Source organism: Borostomias antarcticus (assembly GCF_949987555.1).
Source record: "Borostomias antarcticus genome assembly, chromosome: 24".
NCBI lineage: Eukaryota > Metazoa > Chordata > Actinopteri > Stomiiformes > Stomiidae > Borostomias > Borostomias antarcticus.
Genome location: NC_140257.1, coordinates 11,181,076 through 11,203,871, shown reverse-complemented (window position 1 = coordinate 11,203,871; position 22,796 = coordinate 11,181,076). Strand labels below are relative to the sequence as shown.

The window sequence follows — 22,796 nt, the reverse complement described above, 5'->3', positions numbered from 1 at the left end:
AATGAGTCTCAATTTCACTCACCAATACTGTACACCAAGGAACATTTCAGGAAATGGTTTTGGTTTACCACAACTTTAAAAAAAAAATGATGCCATTGTATAAGATGTCCACAATCAAGACTGATGCTAATGTAGGGGAAAGCCAATGTCTCCACTCAGAAATGCTGTTATTTCATCCTGTCTCCACTCAATGCTGATTTCCCTCTATTGTAAATAAACCCCTGGCCAATATGTGTAAAGCCTCAGGGCTTAATTCAGTGTCCTAAGGTTATCTGCAAATTGTATACAATCATGTCAGGCTTAAAGTACAGTAAATTACCATATTGGTCAACACATTGAAGAGAGATTGGTCAGTGATCCACAGTCTCTGAAGACAAACGGAGACTGCGGGGTTCATTCAAGTAGAGCTGGTATTTTGAGTACCAGTGGTGAAAACTCATATATGATGTGTATTTTTCTAATTTTCTTCTTGGCATACACTCAAATGTATTTAACAAAAAGAATACTGTATTTTGAATGAAATGTTGTAAATAAGAATGTGCAAGTTTCTCCCTGTGAGAGTTCTGTTTACTTTGGTGGTTTGGACCCCAGCCAGTGGAGAAGGAATCGTTTTCTAAAATAATCATGTGGGGCTAACGTATTACCCAGGAAGCTTGATGGTTTTACTCGTAAGTGATACTTCACATTGACAGACAGAGGTTATCTCTTCACCTAGACTTTCTGTAGCTCTGTAAGCTCGAACATCATTACAGAGCTGCAGGCAAAAGGTGAAGAGATATAACCTCTGTTAATGTGAAGTATCACTTAGGATTTAAACCGTCAAGCTTCCTGGCTAAAGATTCCTTCTCCACTGGCTGGGATCCATGGAGTAGAGTCTACATACAAGTGATAGATACAGTATAGATATCAACTTTATTGATCCCAGGGGGATCTATCTATCTATCTATCTATCTATCTATCTATCTATCTATCTATCTATCTATCTATCTATCTATCTATCTATCTATCTATCTATCAGAATCAGAGTTTTTATTGGCATTGTAGTTTTTCAACATACTAGGAATCTATCTATCTATCTATCTATCTATCTATCTATCAAAAAGCAGATTACTTGTCGCATACTTACTGTAGCAGAAGGGATTAATTTACTGTGTAGAGAAGAAACAAGGAAGCAGACTTACACTAGTTACTGATATTGATCTTCATGTCCTGCAAGCACATATTGGATTCTTTCATATTTTATCAAAGTGTTTTTTTCATGCTTTTTGCTAAGACACCAACTTTGAAATGCATTTCAAAGCTACCTGGAATAAACATCAGAAACAGCCATCCTGACTGATCATTCAACACAATTATCCATTACAGTGCATCGAGTTTGTTTGTTGTCTCTCTCTATCACCTGTTTGTAGTAATCTGAAGTTAGCATGCCCATCTGGTTTTGTTTATCTTAATAATAATTATAATTATATAATAATATAATGATGATGATAATAATAATTCATTGTGGGTGGGCTCACCTCATCCACAACCAATGTAGCACCCACCTTGTCACTGGCAGGGCTCCTGCACACAGAAACAGACGTCAGCAGTTCAAATGAATATGATCTGAGCTCCTCGGGAATAGAGGTTGGAATATTCTATATTGGCATAGCCAGTACAGTAAACAGCGTGTATCTATCCTTGTTCGCTCGTGGTGAAATGTTGTTCCATCCGTGGTTGTTTACTGTGCAAAGCCATAAATGTCTTCCCTCTGTAAAGCCATTCAGTCTCAAAATGGACAACCTTATTTCAAGCCCGAAAGTAGTAAAAATATTGATAGATGGAGGTATTATGGTTTGAAGTCCAGCAACCTTTTAGGGGCCTGGTGTTTGCAAACTCTGCAAACATGCCATGCCTTCATAGACAAAAACACATAAAATATCCTTGTTCACAAAAGAATATACTGTAGATGATTTTTATTCAGGTTATGTGGTGTGTTAAGTTTACTGACAACCAGAGGACATTTTAAATAGTACATACAAGATGTACAGAGATCAAGATTAATGACTCAAATTGGCTTAAGTGGCTATTCTGCGAGTTAAGTAATCAGTTTTGATGAGAAATCCCTTATTGAAATCATCTCCAGTAATAGTCTAAGCCAAACATCTATTTGGCTTCAAAGTCACCTTGAATAATCAAAGATGGTTTTAAACAGAAGTGACCTATCTCTTTAAGAGCATACCTGTATGCTGTCACCCTGGCTTACTACATAGCACCCAGCCTCGAAGCACATCAACAACTGCATTTGTTAACAGAATCAATTGAAATCTTAAAAGGTGATGTTTCTAAGGTGTTTGGAGAGGAAGTACAATAGTCTGATTCAAAATGACGTGCTGTTAGTGCAAAATACTGAGGAAAAGAATGAGTAAAGAGTAAAACATTCCCTTTGAATCAGATTACCTACTGTACTTCCTCTCCAAACAATTTGAAGTGTCACATAAGTAAATTTGGACTTTGTTGAGAAAAGCAGTTTTTGTGTGCCGTGCACTGATTAATATCAGTGGCAATACTTTTCAGCTGCTAGATAGGTGCTATAAAATACAGCATTTCTTCTCACACTATACAAAAGAGGGCACTTGTCAAAGTTAATACAACAGTATTTGTGATTAATGCAGACTGATCCCAGAGCAAACAGTGGGTGAGTGAGACCTACAGTATTAGAAGGGAAAATGTTTCCTCAAATGGAAAACCACACCTGAGCTATTATGGGCTTTCTAGTCCAGTGTTTGAAAGCTGAGAAAATGTTGTGAGGTGTAAAAGGGCAACAAAAAAAAAGGTGTAAAATGTGTATTTCCCTGTTCAGACGGTGTCATACCTGATTAGTGGCAAAAGGATACTGACCACAAAGTGCCTAAAATCACAGGAGTGCAGGTACCAGCTGGGATTATAAACAAAGAATGAAACCGATACTGTTTAGACAAGAGTAGAACCGCAAGGTATTTTATAACCCTTCTCTTCATGGGCAGTTACAACAGGAATAAAAATGTGTAACCAGCTTACGTTTGCACAAATCATCTTGACTTCCAATTGGACACGTTCCCTGAATTTACTTTGTCTTAAATGTACTGAGGAGGAAAATATTCAGTGTTTTAAGAGAGCTGTTGTAAGAGAGACGGGATAATGGGAATTTGATCATGTTTACAATGATGTACACACCTCCACCGCCTACTGTACTGTTCTTGGCTGGGGCTGGAGTTTTCAGTGTAGGTGGGGTGTGGGATGCAGCTGTTACTGTAGGCTTTGGTATGATGCATTTCATCATATTTTGGTGACTTATGTACAATTCTATCATGTCATACATCGTCACTGTTGCATATTTTTTTATTACGGAAACATCGCTATTGCCGCATGCAGTGTTTGTTTCCCAATGCAATTCTCATGTTCAACAAACGTTCAGAATGTCTCCCTATAGGCAACGGAAATGACAATAACCTGAATATCGCTGTCCTTTTCTGCAGGGATATGCAGATGACGTGCTCACCAAAGAGGAACAGATCGGCCTGTTGTTCAAAGCAAAGAGGAAATGTGAGGGTGCCATTAAGTCCAAATACAAGATCCCTGGTGAGTATTTGTGGCGCTGGATAAATACACAACAACATAAACTAGGAACGCTGAATGGATGCTTTGAAAAAAAAAAAGTGTTTTATTGACAAGAAACAGCCCTGTCACATTTGCGTTGGATAAATGACATCTGCGTTCCCTCTGCAGCTAACGTCCGCTGGTCCACGGCGTGCTCCTTTAACCAGACGCCAAAATCATTATGTCACATTAGCACCTGAGGGCACGAGAGTGGAAGCATATTGTCTATTCTCCCCAGTGGAAATGAGGTCTGAATGGACTGACAAAAGCAGCATGATGGTGTTGACACTAGACAACCTCCCCCTCACCCACCACCCCCCCGGCAAGATTATACAGTAGTATGGAAGAAGCTCACAGACCTATACAATATATATAAGATATGTATGGAAAATAACATGTCTTTATGAGTCCCAGCCCACGGCATACATGACAAACGTTCAGGTTCATGACGCATGCCAGCACCGTGCATGGTGGCACTCGATCCCCTTTGTAGTGTCCGTGCTCATGGAGGCGATGTTTCTCACACCTCCTTCACAGAGGCAGAGGCCTCGTCTTCCTGTTCGCTTCTGAGAGGTTCAGATTGTGGAGGAATTTTAAGGGTCTGATTTACTTTTGGGTGAGTGAAGAAGAGTGTTGTTTTTGTGCAGACCCCATTCCCACTCTCTCTGTGGTCAATGTCACTTTGCCTGATTGATTGTTCTTAGGACTTCTCGAATTCCATGTCCAACCAGTCATATTATTTTCTCTTTAACTCTGGTGCATTGTGGTCTCTTTGTTTTTTCGGTGCTCAGACTTTCCAAGCACAATGTCGCTGCAAATGGGAGACATAATTATATGTGTTTATTCTTAGACTATAGACACAAAGAGAATTGTTGGTGTCTCCCGGTAGTTATACAGCAATACTGTATCTTTCACAATATTTACAAAATGTAAAAAAGTGTTAGCAAATTCCACAGCTTTCACATTCTACTCGCAATATGACATCAAACACCCTCTGAGGTGGCAACCGTCAAAAGATTGTTTGTATAAGATGGTTTTGGTGTTTATAGGAAAAGCACATGTGCAGTTTCTCACTGTGTATTGATCCGAGGTAACACTGAGCAGAGCACCCAGAGGCTTGCTAAGATGAGAGTCTAGTTTCCTCATTTGACCACCGTCACCTCTAATCTGGCCTGACATGTCTGGTGTGTCAGTGTCAAACCATGCGCTACACCAGTCCACATACCTTGGGGTACTGTACCTACTGTATATTCCTTCATTTAAAGTGTAGCCCTCTACCCCAATTTTAAACTTTGCCCAACCTCTTGCCTCCTAGAAGGCAGCCTAGCCTACTGTATACAGTGCCACTACCCGAGATGATGTACAGTAGGACCACTTACTGTAAAAGGTGTCAGATTTACTATTAAAAGACCAAAAAAGTGTTTTTGCTGTATAGTTACTTTTTAAACCTGTTGTCTCTGTATAGCAATTACTTAACAGTTTATAAGTAAATCGTTTTTGACAAGACAAATCTTATCCCCAGTGTGGTCAGATACTGTAGAACTAGTGAAAATTGTGAAATGTCCTTGTAAATAATGTATTGTTTACTGTCAAGATGGTGGCAAATCACTCGGTTTCTGTGTCATATGGTCCCACTATGATGTCAGTGAAAGTGTGTATGGGAGGATGCTGGTGGAGCTGGACGACCTCTCTCTCTCTCCAGTGGCACGGTGCGTCAGAGACCCCCCCACTGTGATGTACTGTATATGAGCTCTGGATCAGGCTTACCCTTTTTTCTGGTGGCTGTTTACCGTCCACTTTTGGAAGGTTGCACCCATCTTTCCAAACATAGCACGGATGAAAAATTAGAGTAGCCATGTGTTCCTTCAAGAGAAAAGAGTACTTTGTGCGCTTCATGCCTGAAAATGGAATTGTATGTGTTCGATTTCAGAGTTGGTACTTACAAGGCTCTTATTGATCTTCAACCTACAAGGCTCATCTGGTGATTTTTTTTTTTTTTATCTGGTGTTTGTCAGATAGGCCTAACCCATCAAATAGTTCATGCTGTACATGGAACTATCAGTTTTTATGATTTACTGTAGGCTCGACTAAAACCAATGGCCTGTACGAAGTTTGGAAACTCTTACTCAGGCCATTTGGATTCATGATTTTGTTTGTGTGTCATTTTGATAATCTCTTAGCTTAAAATAAAAAGCTGTCCTTGATTTGGAATGTTTGTTCATTTTGGTCTCCTATTGTGGTAAAACCACTCAACCACGTGCTGAGTCAAACTCAAAGAATAGCAACTAGATGCATATTTGAGGACTTTGGCTTTTGGTCCAGGCTTTTTTTGCCCATCTCTTGTTTGACCACCCTCGGAGGTCTCTGCCACCGTAAACCCGTGGTTAGACAGACTATTCTAAGAACTGTGGAGTGATGTCTATTTTACAGTAAATGGTTTGCAGCGTGCGGTAAGGGTTATCAAATGGTAATGAATTGACTGTGTTTTTTAAGCTATTCTGGAAATGGCAGGGCCAACCGCGCTGAAGGCCAAGGTCTTGTATACGTTGCAACGTTTCTCCTTCACATCCCATCTATTTGTTATTATTTTTAATTTGTGCCTTAAAATACACAGAGGTCTTCATTACCTCCCCGGGACAAGGTTTTCATTGAGGGAGACACTGAGGTTGGCCAGGGTTAGGACAGTGGAGGGATGTGGGCTCAAGGCCCCAGACCTTACAGAGTGTGTGTGAAAATAGCGTTCAAACCTTTGGTCTGAGTGTAGAATAACATCAGCAATCATCATAAAAGCTTGCGTCTATCAGGACTCCGTGCGATATGTGTTTTGACATCTGCAGGCTTGCGTCAAAAGAGGGGAGGGAAAAGAAAACCTTATTAAAAACCTCAATTACATCACCAATAGCAAAGTCTCCCATGGTCACGTTTAGTTTATATTTAAATCATGGTCATGGAATTTACAGGAAATTATATATGTGTGTGTTTGGTGTTTAATTTAAGCCTGTTAGTAGGTGGTCCTATGGTAATAAAAACCTATGGCAAAACCATAGGCCGGTTGGACTTTTACTCAAGGACATGTGGTTGGCGTGATTTTGAAAACGCGGAGCTCTCTCCTTCCCTAGCCAGAAATCTACTGAAATCAGTCAAATACATGTGGCTCTCTAATTAGACCAAGTGACTGGCCAGTTTGAAGGCACATAAAAAAGCATGTCGTCATAGCCTCAGAAGTTTCTTTGTAACGTTTGATTACAGGAATGAGAAAATAATAGATCTACAGCAAAGAGAGCACAGTTTTAGTTTTATCCTTAACTAGTTATTAGTGGTGAGAGTGGGGCAGCTGTTTTCAATAATAGAAAATAAATGCCAAGCCAAAAAGTGGCTTTTGCCAGGAATCTGTGCTGTGAGGGACTTTGCTCCCACTATCGGAGGCCTGGGCTTTCTGCAGACAAGGGCTTAGTGAACAATTATGAATCTTTTGTTCTAAAGGAATGTTCATTAATTTAGAGAGGTTAGTGGTGAACAGGTATTACTTACACATTTAAGAAGCTTCACCCAAGCAAGTACAGTACCTTTTTTTTTTTACACCCCCCTCCTTTTGCCAAGACGGTACAGACAGCAGCTCGATTGAATAGTGCACCCAGGATGCTACAGAGTTTGCAAGAGGCAGAAGTGAGAGAGGCTGGTCTCTTACTCTGCTTCTCCCACATGCCAGCTCAGTCCTGATAGCGGCGTGACCCGGTACCTTTGTTTCCTCCCAGACAGCCAGAAAACTGCACCACGGTTGTTGTTGTTGTTATGTTCCTCACTGTTGCTGTTGTTTACTTGATTACACATGAAATCTAGAGAATATAATCAATTTTGATACCACTTACCAGAAACAGAACAATACACACTTACATATTGGCAGTGAGATCACAAACCTCCACTTATCCACTCGCCGTTACTATGGGTGATTAGAAATGTGCCAGCTCTCGCTGCATTCAGTCCAGCTGACAGTGGAGGCAGTTACAGCTCACCGTTGCATTTTTGCTGTGGCTAGGTTACAGTTTAGAAAGTGATTTATTGTGCTCTACAGCTACAGTATGGAGGGTGTCTTTTTACGAATTCCAAGTAGGATTATTGATTAGTTTATGTGTGTGAGTTATTTATTTATTTTGATTGTTTTATAAATAGCAGTCACAGCCTCCAATCTAAAGACCAAGTATGTACCCAGCAGACATCACAACTGAGGATGCTTTGACACGTGCATAATGTACTGTATAGCATTCCTTAGCCACTAATTGCAAGATTGCTGGGCCATTGTATTTTACCCACAATTCCCTGTAAGGTCATGGCATTATGTTGAATTCCAATTATCTTCACTGATCAAGAGCATAACATAAACCTTGAAACACTATGCTCACTGACACAGTGGAAAATAACAAAGAAGCCAAATAGCCAACACCTGAAGTCACTGGTATTTAAATGTCACCATTGCTTTTGTCTGAACAGATGGGTTCTGCTCACCGGAGTGGGATGGTATTGTTTGCTGGCCTGAGGGAGCTCCTGGAAAGCTGGTGTCCACTTCATGTCCAGAGTACATCTATGATTTCAACCATAAAGGTAAGCCTATCCCTAAATGCAACTCAACATTTCAAACAATTCAGCTCTTTCCAGAGTTGAGCAAGTGCACAGTACAGAATAAAAAATGCATTTTCTAAGTGAAACACCTAAACAGACATTGATTTATGCAACTCCCTTACGCAAGTCAACTTGAGATGATTTTTAAATACTCAAAGTCTGCAAATATTGGTACAGTATATCCATTTCTGTTGGTATTTGGTTCAAAAATGCAAATGCTAGCAATTGTTGGCAGTGGCTAGATAAATGTAACAAAGGCAACACCGCTGTGTCCCCTTGTTCATCAATTCAAGGTGGGATGAACAAATATGTCATTTTGGAGAACAATGGACCTCATTCCTGAACGCAGTTAAGAAAAAGTTAAAGGTACCCAATGTAACGTGAATAAAAAAATCAGTTTTTTCTTTATTTTCCAAATTCCTCGATTAAATGGTTCCTTGTTGTCTAATAAACATGTTAAATAACTCAAATGTATGTCCTACCTTGTATTTTCTTTGCTAAATGATATTTAGCTAATGTTTTATATACAACGAAGTTTACTTCCGCTGAGCGGGCGGTTCCTGCCAGTTGAGTTTGATTGGAAGGAGGATGTCCGTCCCTGTCCGGCTTCCTTTTCTTTTCGCCATCTCCTCCGGCAGACATACTGTATCTAGCAGACATACTGTAGCTAGTTAGCTAACTTGTCTCTCCAAGTTCTTTCAAATATACCCTGCCTCCATAGATCCCTTTCTTTTCCTGTGAAATTGAGCCAATCAGCAACGAACTCCTGGAAGATGTGGGTATAACGTCACTATTATGTGCTCGGCGCGTGTTCATGCGCTTGCTCGTGCCATATGACGTATGATATGAAGTATAAGCAATTTTCGGGGACCACCTTCTGAAATTGAAAAAAAAACTGAGGAAAAAAAAACTGAAGAAATTTCTTCTTAACTCCATTTACAATTCTGGCATTCCTGAATGGTTTCTTATCTGGAATTTGTTCTTAACTAAGAACAGGATTTAAGAATGCGGAAATGCAGTCGTAGGTAGGCCAGATTGGAGTGCGCCCATGTTCGCAAGGGCTGAATTTATGAGAAATCTGAGGTGATTGCGTTCACATCAATTCTACAGACATCCTAGGCTTGAAATAATAATAAATACGATAATATTTGTATCATTTCCAATTACGTTTCACGTTTCAGTCATGATTCTACGAGGCATCGTGGTGTCCTAAAATAAATAAAAGCACTACACAAACACTGCAAATGGCAGTGAATGAATAAATAAGCACTAAACTTAGTCACTTTACTTTTACTTTATTGAGTTTATTCGAGCAGGTACAGTGCATACCAATCCACCGTGATTGACATGAAGCATGAATACAACTGTAAATATGCCAGCATTACCAGGGTTGCTAATTTTCACCTGCAGTCCCTGGGCTAGATGTTAAAGCCTGGTAAAAAACCATACTCAGACTCAGCACAACAGCACCTTATATTCTATAGTCGTCAGAATGAACACATCTACATTCTGTAAATAAACATGTGAATATCCATAACTAAAATATATCACATGGGCCTACATAATATAGATAGCGGCTATCAAGATCCACAAGTAGCCTACAGTACTCATGCATTTAACTAAACTGTACAATTTAATCTGCTCTCAGCACATCCCATCCCTTTCATGTAGGCTTTATATTTTGCATTTTGTATTAAAAGTCCATATACCATCTTGTTTTCTATTGTTATTTTGTATTTTTTTTTTTTTACCTTGCTTAAGCTTAGTGTGCACGTTGTAAGAGCCAGCGGAGAAACATCTCACTGCTCATTTTACTGGTATGTTGCATGTGACGAATAAAACGTCGAATTTGCATGTGACCTTGAATATCAATCATGTCAATTGGGAACCTCTCAACTTTTTCCGCGCTGTCTGGGGATTCTGTGTGAACACGACCCTGTAGTAAGGAGCTAGCGGGACGTTTACTATATGTATGCAAATTCAGGTGTACGAGAACGCACATTCAACTTAAGAAGGGGAGCACAGCTGAGAACACTTTGGCGGTGAACACATTTCCACGTGTTCATGAATCCGGCGGGGATCTTTCTTAGGGTTGGTCTTATGAAGTTCGTAAGAAGACATTTAAGAAGACACTTAAGAAAATGTTCAGGAATGAGGTCCAATCATTTTAACAAGCACATTCACATCACGTCTGGTTTATGAATGAAGTATTGCATGGCTACTTTCCCAAAAATGAGTGGAGAGCTGTTTTAACTAGAGGTTCGCTTCATTCACAGGCCTGGCCTATCGTCGCTGTGACAACAATGGGACATGGGAGATTGCCACCACCAACAATAAGACCTGGGCCAATTACAGCGAATGTGCTAAATTCCTCTCCCACTACAACCAGAACCATGAGAAGGTGAGATTTGACCCATCCCAGCAGCACTACTCTGTTCTTTAAAACAATGAAAACTTTGTCAGCTTCTCAGCATCATAGTTGCGGACAAGACAATAGCTTTTGTGTTTGTGTGTGTGTGTGTGTGTGTGTGTGTGTGTGTGTGTGTGTGTGTGTGTGTGTGTGAGTTTGGGCGAAAAAAAGAATTACTGTAGCTGTCAAGCTGTCTTGTTACACAGTACAATACAATAAATCATTGGAATTTGTAACACATTCTTAACAAAGCCCTCTGTTGACTGGTTTACAGGAGGACATGTTTTCATGTCTGGTACTGCAGAGGAGGTCTGTAGGGCAGATTGTGTCAAAGCGTACTTGAGCAGCACTCTGGGGCCCTTATCTACTAAGATCCCAAATAAAGAGCGCATAATTGTTGTGATTGTTGTGGCAGTCCTTCAGATTGGACGTTTAATTGGAATGCATTTTGCAGGTGATCTATCAAGGATTATCGTGTCAGTGACAACAGGGGCAAAAGTGTGAAGACAGCCATATTTAAATGAGGGGTTTTGCATGTTGTATCCCACAATTGCACCATGGACGAGGAGCGAAAACGCAAAAGCAGTAGGCTTAACCATTATTTTGTTCTGCCACACGCCAAAGGTGCGCTCAATGATGTTCCTCGCGCGGATATGGGCCGCATTGTACAGTACCTGCGCTCCCCGGGAGTATTTGGGTATAGAACTGGAATAGAAGAGAAGGGCTGTAGGGGATAGTCACCTAAAAAGGAACATGAGATATGAACTGAGATGATGCTTTGGTTCTGTTTAAGGATGAGTAAGGTTAACCAATAAAACGTTAACCGAACCTAAAACAAAACACTTATCAGGAGAACGTTGGCCTATGATGAGACTGGATTTCCCCCTCCCTCGGCTCACACACACCCATTAATTTATCACGACCCACACCTGGGGAAAAAATAGCATATGGGCCTATTATAAATAAATAAAAGTTAAACAGGCCTACTGTTGCCTATGTATAGCCTGACTCTGATGAACAAAACGTTTTGCAAAATAAAAGTTAAGCCTACTGCAGCGCACAAACATAAAAAGAGTACAATTATTCATGAGACCGTGAATACAAAAATAGCACATAGTAGACTCTGCAACCTTATAGACTCAAATATTTTCCAAATAGTGTTACCTACTGTATAAGCCATCTCACAACTGGGAGAAGAGAACACAGGTCTTCACAATGAAGGAATTAGTACCTGTCCTTCAAAGGTATTAAATAGCAAACGCAATCATCATCACTGAAACTTCTTTCAGGGTTGGTAAGTCACTGATCGTGTGCTACAATTATGTATTTGCATTTTCTCCTCCGATATTTTGCACGCTAGGGTAGGCACGCCCCTTATTACATATTAATTTCAGCCAAAAGTACTAATTGGAGAGAGCGTGCAAATTTGCACACTTAAAGGACGCAATCCTCCATGCACACTGTTCATAGATCACCTTGCACATTTATTTGCGGGTTTTAAGGCATTTGCACACATTTATACAAAACTTAGATTAAGTAGATATGGCCCTATGAGGGGTCAGTCATTCTGGAACCTCTCATGTCCGATCACCAAGAGGCTAATGGGCTGTGTTCTTTATCTTTTTTGTTTGTCTCACATTTTCTGACATTTCCTCTCCTTGTTTGTGAAAAAAATAAGACGCAAAATTAAGAAGATTGTTTTAGCGCTTTCTGTAGATGATGGAAGTTGTCAAATGGAAAATCTTGTCCCTAGACCAATTTTATTTAAAAATGGAAAGAAGGTGCTTTTGTGAATAATTTCCCTGCTGTACATTATGTAAAGATTCCCTAGCTGCTGCATGTGAACTCTCAGAATCTGCTCAGTTTACTGATTATCTCTGGCTTAACACCCTGGGGCCCATGTCCTCCAACCAGATATATCCATTCATGTAGTTGATATAAATCATGTTCCAGTGATTTACACAACATTGGTATTATCAGTGTGTGACCAGCCCTTCCGTTCCCTGCAGGGAAAGGGACAAGCCTAATAATGTGATCAAATGTACTGGATCTGCTGATTGGAGAAATATACAAACTGTTCACATCCATGACAATCTACACTAGCAAAGTGTACAATATACTGAGCCTTATTCCATTATCATCACCAAATTATAGGTGTCAATATTTTCACCAACCATTTTGAAAAGGTAGACATACTGTATGATGAATGTACCTGAAGAGCCAAGTGAAATGGCCATTGTTAGTATACAGCAGCTACAGTATCAAGGTCAAGACTAACGCTGGAGGAAGCTTAGAAGCATCCCTTACTGTACATACTGTACTAAAAGCGTAGAGCATTGGCCTTCGGAATTCTGTTGGACAAAGTCTGTTGTTTTTGAATAGGATTGATTTTCTCCTTTCTCCATGCCGCTGCTTTATGTCAAATGTTCGAAATATATGCATGAGAAACCAAACATGTACTTGATATGAACATTAAACCAAGTGACTCTCCCTCATTGCAATCTTTTCCCTCCCATCTTAAATTGGGACTCAACTAGTGAAGGATGTGGGCGTTCATGGGCATATCTACTATTTCCAGGCCCCTCATTCCCAGACTTCGACTGTTTACGTTGATGGGATCCCAGGGTCCATTGCGGCAGCGTAATGAAAAATGCACATGCATAAACGAAACCCCTTCACGGCCCAATTACCGCGCCGCACACCGCCACCACCACAACTTAGAGACCCTCCGTTTGGCCCGGAGTGGCGGCGCTAAATGATAGCAGCAGTGGAGTGTCTGGTTACCTCACCCTGAGCTTGGCCCCTTCCACGGGGGCCGCGTTGATCCAAAGACCCCGGTTTGAGACTCTCGCTACCCCAGCTTGTCCTCTGGCTGCCTGTTCTCGGCAGGCATCCCTGCTGGAGCCCCAAGCCGACCCCGCCCAGCTTTTTCGTCAGCCGCATCATTCAGCCAAATGCTATTTTGATTGGAAACATCCCTCTCACGGGAGACACACCTCAGTGGCCTGTTGGCAGCTTGTTGTCAAAAGCAATTCTGATTTACAGTATATCGGTCCAGTCAAAGTCCAGGGAACTTGTATGAAATGTTGACCTTTGGGTGCACGCTGTGCTGTTTTTGTTTCGCTGTTTCTGTGTTGCAATGCGGTGTCCGAATGTGGGTCATTTGTCGAAGTAATGCTCTCCCTTTGCTCTTTGGAAAAATGAAAACAGTGAGGGATGCACGTCTGTGGCATTTGGGACTCTTGAGGGAACAGTCATGTTGTTGTGTGTATATTAATCCTTAGCCTTAATACAGTGTTTAGTGACTAGCTGACTAGCTTTTTCTGTGTTTTGATGCTATCAAAATAGTGTGTGTGTGCATTTCAACAGTACTCAACGGTACAGTCAGTACACTTCTTTATGTGGTGTAGAGCCCAGTATTTTTGACATCCAGCAACTCTCCTCTCTGTCCCTCACCACAGGAAGTCTTCGACCGCCTGTATCTCATTTACACGGTGGGATACTCCATCTCTCTGGGATCACTTATGGTGGCTGTGGTCATCTTGGGATATTTCCGGTGAGTAGCCTCTCCCCCACCAAGCCCCCTGGGCTCAGATTTATACAGCACCCAGGGTCAGAGCTAGCGGTCACAGCCCACAATGGTGATAGAAAACCAAGAGAAGCAGTTTGTTATCTAAACACACTATTTTCTATGTAACCTCAGTAAAAAAATAAAGAAGCATGGAAAGAGATCTAATGAAATGGATGAAAGTATAGCTTTGTTAACTTAGTCAATGGAAAAAAGGGTCTACATAATAGCTTAAAGTGCTACTCTAGTGTGCAAGCAAATCTTATTTTTGTGCAAAGAGAAGCGTGCAAAACCATATCTACCTTTGACTTTTGCGTGTGCGCTTGACTTTTAAAGGGATTAGAGAGACGTACCTTTGAAGACCTTTGTAGTACAGTATGCACCACAGTATGTACATACTACAGTACAGTATGTAGTACAGTATGTATATACTACAGTACAGTATGTAGTACAGTATGTATATACTACAATACAGTATGTAGTACAGTATGCACTCCACCGTCTTGAGATTTATGAGTTGTTATTTTGATACATATTGATCTCAGGTTTCTCTCTGTACAATCACATTAAGATCCCAGCAAATATTCATCATCTTGCTGATCAAAGGCTTCCATCCTAGGGAGACAAGAACAATGTTTTTGCAAAATGAGAGCGGGAAGAACACTACTGTTGTCCCTGTGTTCTTTTAGACCTCTTATTTCTCATGGACAAGCTTCTCATGAAGCCGAACAGTTTTTTCACTGTGAACAGATCGTTTTTTTTTCCTCCACTGATTAATGCAAGGGTAGCTCTCCATTATTAGTTCATTTTGTTTAGCTGAGGGAATATCAGGACTGGGTGCAAAGAGGTTGTTTACCAATGCTCTGGTCAACGTGCCTAACTGTACTCCCAGGCACTCTGAAGGAGCAGCCTTTTCAGACTGCTCCAAACTGGCACCAGCAACTCTATGAGTCAAATGACTTTAATAGGAGATCCCAGGAGACCTTGCTGACGTTCCTGCACCGTGCTGCTGCACTCCAGCCATGCCTGGGCTCCAACATGTCCGCTTCTAAGCCATCAGACATGGGAGTTCATAAATGTTTTCTGGGTAGAGACTGAAGGATACTTCACATTAGAGGCTTTGTTTCAGCATACACAGGGGAACGGTCCGGCTTAATTTTCCCTCGAAGCTTCCAAATCAATAGTTCCCAGAGGAAGCCCGTTCTTTAATGAGCACAAGTGCCAGGGTTACACACATGCCAATAATGAGTAAATAATTTATTAGCGACAATTGGTTGTCTTTGGTAAGCCTGTATGTATGCCTGTCTTTGGTAAGCCTGTAAATCATAGCATTTACATAATTCTAAATGATGGAATCTAAATAATCCATACAAGTATAAATAGGCATATTAGACATATAATTAAATATATAATTGAATGTGAGGGGGGATGTATCAGAATAGAGATAATACATTTTAGCTATGATAAACAGCAATAGTGTTGACACACCAACAGTTGGTTTCAATATGATACAATAACCTCAAAAGCTCCATCCATTTTAGATCTTTTGAAAGGATGTTATGAGGATATTGTGCATAAGATACACTTTTGCATGTCTGGAAGGAAACTCACATGTTCTTGGATCTGCTCAACATATGTTTGCAATTTAGTTTTTACAGCTCACTTTGAGCCCTGCAATTCAATATTTGTGCTTTTCGAGCCTCTAAATCTCAAGAATGTGTTATAGTCAGCGCAGACTTCATCTGGCTCTAATTAGGCTGAGTATTGTTCATGAGTGTTACACACACACACACACACACACACACACACACACACACACACACAGGCAGATTAACACCACAGATAAGGTTCACACTTGGTTTCTAATGTAATTGCCTCTGGGATAGTTTTAAAGGATCCGTACATCTTCCAGTGATTATGAATATGTTGCTACGGTATCTCAGAAATAAGCTCAGAGAACAGAACTAATAAGTCGATTTATTTCCATGTGTTTCCCCCTCTAGACGGCTGCATTGCACCAGGAACTACATCCACATGCACCTGTTTGTGTCGTTTATGCTGCGGGCGATCAGTATCTTTGTGAAGGACGTGGTTTTGTACTCCGGCTCAGCCTTGGAGGACATGGAAAGAGTCAGTGTGGAAGATCTCAAGTCCATCACTGAAGCACCTCCAGCCAATAAAACCCAGTTTGTAAGTGCTGAGAAATGGGGTGGGGTGGAGGGGGGGGGGATCATACCCAGTTGATGAAGTAAACAGTGCAGGTTTCTGAAAATTGATTAATGGCCCTGTACCATTTGGCTGTGACACAAATAGAACAGGACCATCATTTATTTGATTTATTACACCTGTGTTTACCCTGCCTACTCCTGATTTGCGTTGGCAACTCCTGATTGGTTGTCTCATGCTACAAATGGACACACAGACGGACACACTTGTCTCATATAGAAACTCCTACATTGCTCAAAAACCTTGTCAGTGACATTGGCGCCCCAGTGTAGCTGAGAAATTGTACTGTGCTGGCGTTTCTCCATAGAAAACCTTTATTTTTCCGAATGAGTGTTGTTAAGCAGCTGATGAATTGGATCTCAGACTGCAGGCAAAAGTGGGCCAAATCATTTTTTTTCCTCATGTGACTGATCTGTTTTGTTTTTTTCCATAGCAGTGTGAATACTATAGCACACATCGAAATCTGATCTTTTTAATTCTGATTCCATATGTGGTCCTAAATCAGATACAGGTCAGATTTTTTGCAATGTGACCTCATATTGGAATTCAAACTTTTACGTCACTCTAGTTCCAACATTTGTCACAATTCTGCGCTGGGGGTCACTCTGTGAAGTTCTGGATGAAATATGTTTAACATCATGATCCCACCACTTCTGACTCCGACTCCGCACCCACACACAGATGTTAAATCCATAATTTTAAAAATTTGAAAAAATTATTGTGCACAAAAAGCCATAATCATCTTTGTCCTCATTATCATCTGCTCACAAATGCACTGGCTTCCACTTCACACCAACTTATTAATGAAACCGTAAACGCTGACTTCAGTGGCCTCAATGTTTACTTCTGTACGACAGTGTGCTGCGTGTGACATCTTTGTTATTGTTCTTTTGCATTTGTGGGTCAGTTCAGGACCGTGACCAGTTCACACTAGAATCAATCTGATATTGGCCACATTTAAAAAGAATTATGTGAACATCCAAACAAAAAATCTGATCTGAGCAATAAATACACACTAAGGCAGTATAAGGTCAAGGTCAAGGTCAACTTTATTTATAACCTAACTGTACTCCAACGAACCCTATACAACCATTATGTAATGAGTTGCTAATGTCATGCTCGGTCTGGTGTGTGTTAATACTGCATGACTCATTTCTATTTTTACATCTTTTAATGCTGTCCTTCCCACTAATGCCAGGGGATTATGCAGAAGGATTTCTGCTTTCAGCCAATAAAGCATGATGACGTCTGATTAAGATAAGAGTATGAGAAAACGGTTAAAAAAAGACCACCAGTCCTTAACGTCTGGTGCGTTATCTCTAGTTAGTGAGCCATGTTAGATCACACAACCACATCAGAGCTTGATTGGATGTAGAGGTTGGCTTCCCTCGAGAAACACACAGGATCTGTGATAACTGATACATTCTATTGCCGCAAGAACACTAGGCACGTTTACATGGAGCCTAAAAATGCAATTATAATAGGTTTAAAAGCCCAAACCAAATAAAAATGCTCCATACAAACCTCAATAAAAAGTCCCAAACCGAGTTGCAGAGGGGTAGTGTAAACCCTTTCATAAACCGATCACATATCATGTAAACGATGAAACGGATTACTCTCTGGCTGTGTTATTTCTGTGCATGCACTCAGTCAAAGTCTATGGTGGGTAAATTACTTCCAAGCAGAACTGGACCGCAGCAGATAATTTGTTTTTAATCCATAACGCAGAACTGAACATTATTGGATGCCTAGATGGCAGGAAAATGAGGAATAACGACCACAAAAGGTCCAGTAGGAGAGTCGGTTGTTATCAAGCTGTTGCTTCATTAAGAGCACCACAATAACAAACAGACGATAGATATCCATTAGCAAAGTTTTGACTTGGGTTTCCGTAACCATAGTAACTCACTCACTCCTGCCTGATCGCGCATGTCACACAGCTTTTCGGATAACATGCGTTGGCGTAGTATTAGATCACCTCCCGTGTAAACAGTTGCCCCAAAATGTTCAATCGGATTGAATCAAATCAGATTGAGAAAACGTGTGCATGTAAACGTAGCTACTGAATGCTAATTAGATTTGCAAGGGTCATGCAAAGAGACTGCACACAGAAAATCAACTCAAGGTTCAAATGTGTTTTATTTGTTGTGTGTACAAGATATACAGTAGCTGCCATGACAGTGAAATGCTTGAATACATTTTTACGTGTGTTTGATTTCTCTATCTGTTTGGTTTACTCAGATTGGCTGTAAGGTGGCTGTGACCTTGTTTCTGTACTTCCTGGCCACCAACTACTACTGGATCCTAGTGGAAGGCCTTTACCTCCACAGTCTGATCTTCATGACCTTTTTCTCCGACAGGAAGTATCTTTGGGGATTTACTCTGATTGGTTGGGGTGAGTCTTACCGATCTTAATGCCAGTTTCATAGCTTTTGATGGAGGTGACTGTGACAGTCTGAGCTTACAAACATTTATCAGTCAATACATTTCAAAGAGGATTTGACAAATATTTGATGTAATTGCTCAGAAAACCGATGTGCTCAAATTATGTTATAATGTGGGCCAGGCCAAAAACAAACAATAGGCTATAGAACAAAGGAAAATGACTCACACTGTTGAGTGACAAATCTATAAGAACTGGACGACAAAGAAATAGGCCTTACAGCTCCTGCATTGTACACACTGTGCGAATTAGATGTCTAAGCACAGCGCATACAATGTGGATGCTGTGATGGCCAATTTCGTCACTGCAAGAAAACACAAAAAGAAAATGGCATTATTGAGTTGCACGGTAGGGAGCTGTAGATTAGAACAGTTCCCAGATAATAGACTGTGTTAACATGCTATTATTTTGTTTGGCAGGTGTCCCTGCTATGTTTGTGACGGTTTGGGCAAGCGTTCGAGCCACCTTGGCAGACACAGAGTAAGTGAATCAAAATGCCTACCACAGCGCAGAGGGGGATTTGTGTTACTTTTGTACTTTTATTCTTGATTAAAGAACATTAATGGGCCGGCATAAGGCTTGGGAGGTAGAGCGGCTAGCTGGGGATCGCAAGGTCCCCGGTTCGATCCCAGCTTCTGGCATTGTGCCAAAGCAAGCAAGACACTGAACCCCAAAATCACTCACGCACGGCACGGTGGTGCAGTGCTTAGTACTGTCGCCTCACAGCAAGAAGGTCCTGGGCCTTTCTGTGCAGAGTTTTCATGTTCTCGCCGTGATCGCAAGAGTTTCCTCCCAAAGAACCCAATACAAAAAACATGCAGAAGAACAGATGCTCTTGAGTCCGGTCCCTGACCAAGACCTGGACTAAGCACTTGGACTTAGTCCCCGGGCGCCGTGAACGATGGCTGCCCACTGCTCCTGCATGACTTCCCCTGGAGGAGGACAGCTTTGATGGGAGAAACGCAGAGAACAGTTTCCACCAGCGACCCTCGAAAATTGCGTGTGTGTGTTCTGTGTGCCATGTCACCGCTCACTGTGTGCAATGTGTGTGTCACGTGTGGCCGAATAAAGACCCCCCCCCATCGGGTCCTGTAATATATATATATATATATATATATATATATATATATATATATATATATTAGGGGTGTAACAATATATCTATAAATATATAGATCGCGATACAGAAACGTCACAATACGTATTGTCAAGGTGAAAACAATATTGTGATATGTTTATTGTATATCAGTGAACGCTGGCTACACAACGCTGGTAACAAACACATCTTTTGTCTCTAGGCCTATCCATGATATTACAACAGTTAAGCTCTAAATTCACAAAGTGTATTGGAGTAGAAATGTGAAAAAATGCACTATTGGTGTGAACAGCAGCGCTACTGCAACGCTTCACACCTGCCCTTAGTGTATCGTATCGTATTGTTATCGTCAACCCAATATCGTGTATCGTATCGTATAGTGAGATTAGTGTATCGTTACACCCCTAATATATATATATATATATATATATATATATATATATATATTAAAAGAACAGTTCAGTGATTTAGTGAACTCTGCTGCAGGTGTATGCCCAGCGGACGACAATCTGAATGAGGTCTAAAGGCTGATGACCATAATGATTGAATATCCAGACGATTATGTACCTAGTCTTTTCAGCTGTCCTTCCTGATCTCCCACCATGCTCACATAACATCTGAATGATCATCACAAACCCAGGGAGTACCTGCAGAATAATTAGACCTACTAATTGGTATCATTTTTGTCCCTTGCAGATGCTGGGACTTAAGTGCGGGCAATTTGAAATGGATCGTCCAAATACCCATCCTGACCGCCATAGTGGTAAGGAAACCAGCCCACCCTGTTCAGCGAGTGTTATGTTACAGGATACCTGGATATAGGGGCTCCACTTTCTGTTCTCGGGTTGTAATTATCCTCAATCCATGTGGAATTCGTCTCACCTTTCCCTCCAGGTCAATTTTGTGCTGTTCCTGAATATAATCAGGGTTTTGGCAACCAAACTAAGAGAGACCAACGCTGGCAGATGTGACACGCGACAGCAGTACAGGTATGTAACGGCAGCATCGTGCGACTGATAGCCCTCTCTTGATCTATGTATTTATTCGGGCTGTAGATGTGGCATTGTCCAGTTATTTATTCACTGTTTAAGTGCAGTACCATGTTTAAGATGCTCTCCGATGTGAATGATAATGTTAAAATATCTGCTCCACAGAAAACTGCTGAAGTCAACATTGGTCCTGATGCCTCTCTTCGGTGTCCACTACATTGTATTCATGGCCATGCCCTACACAGAGGTGACCGGGGTTCCCTGGCAGATACAAATGCACTATGAGATGCTCTTCAACTCTTTCCAGGTGAGGTTCTGAATGTAGATGACATGGGAAGCTAGCAGCATTGCTTCAGCCCAGTGCTAACGCACTTGATTACATTAATCAAGGACTTGAGTATTACATGATTGGGTCCAGCATGGGTTTTCGTAGTGAGGGATGTGACATGATTGGCTGAAGCATGGGTTTTCTTAGTGAGTGAAGTGCATCCCTTTGGGTCTCCAAGAATAGAGCTGAGAAACTTGCAAGACTTGTGATTGCAGTATGAGGTACTCAGCTGTGATTGGACTGAAATGGCTAAGATAAGCAGAAAATTATAAAGTTATATATTTATTTATTTTTTTATTTTTTTCAGGGATTCTTTGTTGCAATTATATATTGCTTCTGCAATGGCGAGGTAAGAACGTGGCATTTTATTTCTATTCATCTGTGACGGGATATCAATGTAGAAACCAGTCAGTCACATCTTTATCTGTTCTATTAGGTCCAAGCAGAGATCAAGAAGTCCTGGAGTAGGAGGACACTAGCTCTGGACTTTAAGAGGAAAGCTAGGAGTGGCAGTAATACCTACAGCTATGGACCCATGGTGTCACACACCAGCGTGACCAACGTCACCGCCAGAGGCCCCCTGGCCCACCACCTCACCACGCGTCTGGGACCTGTCACCGTCAACGGCCACCGGAACCTACCGGGCTACGTGAAGAACGGCTCCGTGTCGGAGAACTCCGTCCCTTCCTCGGGACAGGAGCTGCACGTCCCCGAGGAGGAGCCCTCTACTGCTACGCAGCGCCCCTGCGAGGAGGAGAAACCCTCGCCCGTGGTGGAGGAGGAGAGGGAGACGGTCATGTGACCGCGCACGGTCTTAACCCGCCCGCCGCCTGGTCGGCGTGTCCGCGGCGCCGAGTCACGAAACGCCACAGATAAGTCGCTGTTCTCAGCATGTCGTGCGAGGCAGCGGCGGTGACACTGCGAGTTTCTCTCCTGTGAATTGAGCCGGGACTTGGAGGACAGATGAGGCTCAAGGCTAAAGGGTGTATCACTGTTTGAGGTGGGGCCACCAGGACGATGACTTATACATGTATTTAAGCAGACACTGTGCTCTCGGACTATGTCCACCTGCCAAGCAAATCATTTGCTGACTGAGAACAAAGCGTAACTGTTTCATATTCGATTTCCACTGCTGTCCTTGTATCGCAGCTATTTTGTAATGGCTAATTACCTACTTGTACCTTCTGTAGTTAAAAACTTTTGACCGTCAAGTATTTACACAACTTTACTCAAGTCTCAATGTCAGTTCTTAAGTGAAGGAGTGCTACGATCAGTTCTAACCCCATATGTAAAGCCTACTCAGACATTGTGGATTTGTTCTTTGTTGACAAGAAAGTACACTATATTCTATGACTTACTTACTTTTACTGTAACAACAGGCTTGCAGGGTTCAGGTCAGTGTTAGCATTTTTCTAGCAGTGGCTTATAGCACATATACAACAGAAGAACAGTATATCCTCTCTTAAACATTCGATTCTTGTTATTTTCGTTAAAGGGATCT

The 22,796-nt window shown here is 41.4% G+C and overlaps 1 protein-coding gene across 1 annotated transcript in view; it reads left to right on the top strand.

The window, feature by feature from the left end:
- The window catches only part of pth1r (parathyroid hormone 1 receptor), a gene marked incomplete at both ends in the record, with an annotated part of 38,149 nt that extends 16,052 nt beyond the window's left edge, over positions 1–22,097 (top strand). Inside the window, 12 exons of the mRNA XM_084458470.1 lie at positions 3,498–3,600; positions 8,107–8,217; positions 10,512–10,636; positions 14,107–14,201; positions 16,217–16,403; positions 18,681–18,834; positions 19,302–19,362; positions 20,675–20,741; positions 20,873–20,967; positions 21,133–21,274; positions 21,603–21,644; positions 21,732–22,097. Coding sequence (XP_084314596.1) covers positions 3,498–3,600; positions 8,107–8,217; positions 10,512–10,636; positions 14,107–14,201; positions 16,217–16,403; positions 18,681–18,834; positions 19,302–19,362; positions 20,675–20,741; positions 20,873–20,967; positions 21,133–21,274; positions 21,603–21,644; positions 21,732–22,097 — 1,548 coding nt within the window. The remainder of the gene's footprint in view (positions 1–3,497; positions 3,601–8,106; positions 8,218–10,511; positions 10,637–14,106; positions 14,202–16,216; positions 16,404–18,680; positions 18,835–19,301; positions 19,363–20,674; positions 20,742–20,872; positions 20,968–21,132; positions 21,275–21,602; positions 21,645–21,731) is intronic.
- Between the last annotated feature and the right edge of the window lie 699 nt (positions 22,098–22,796).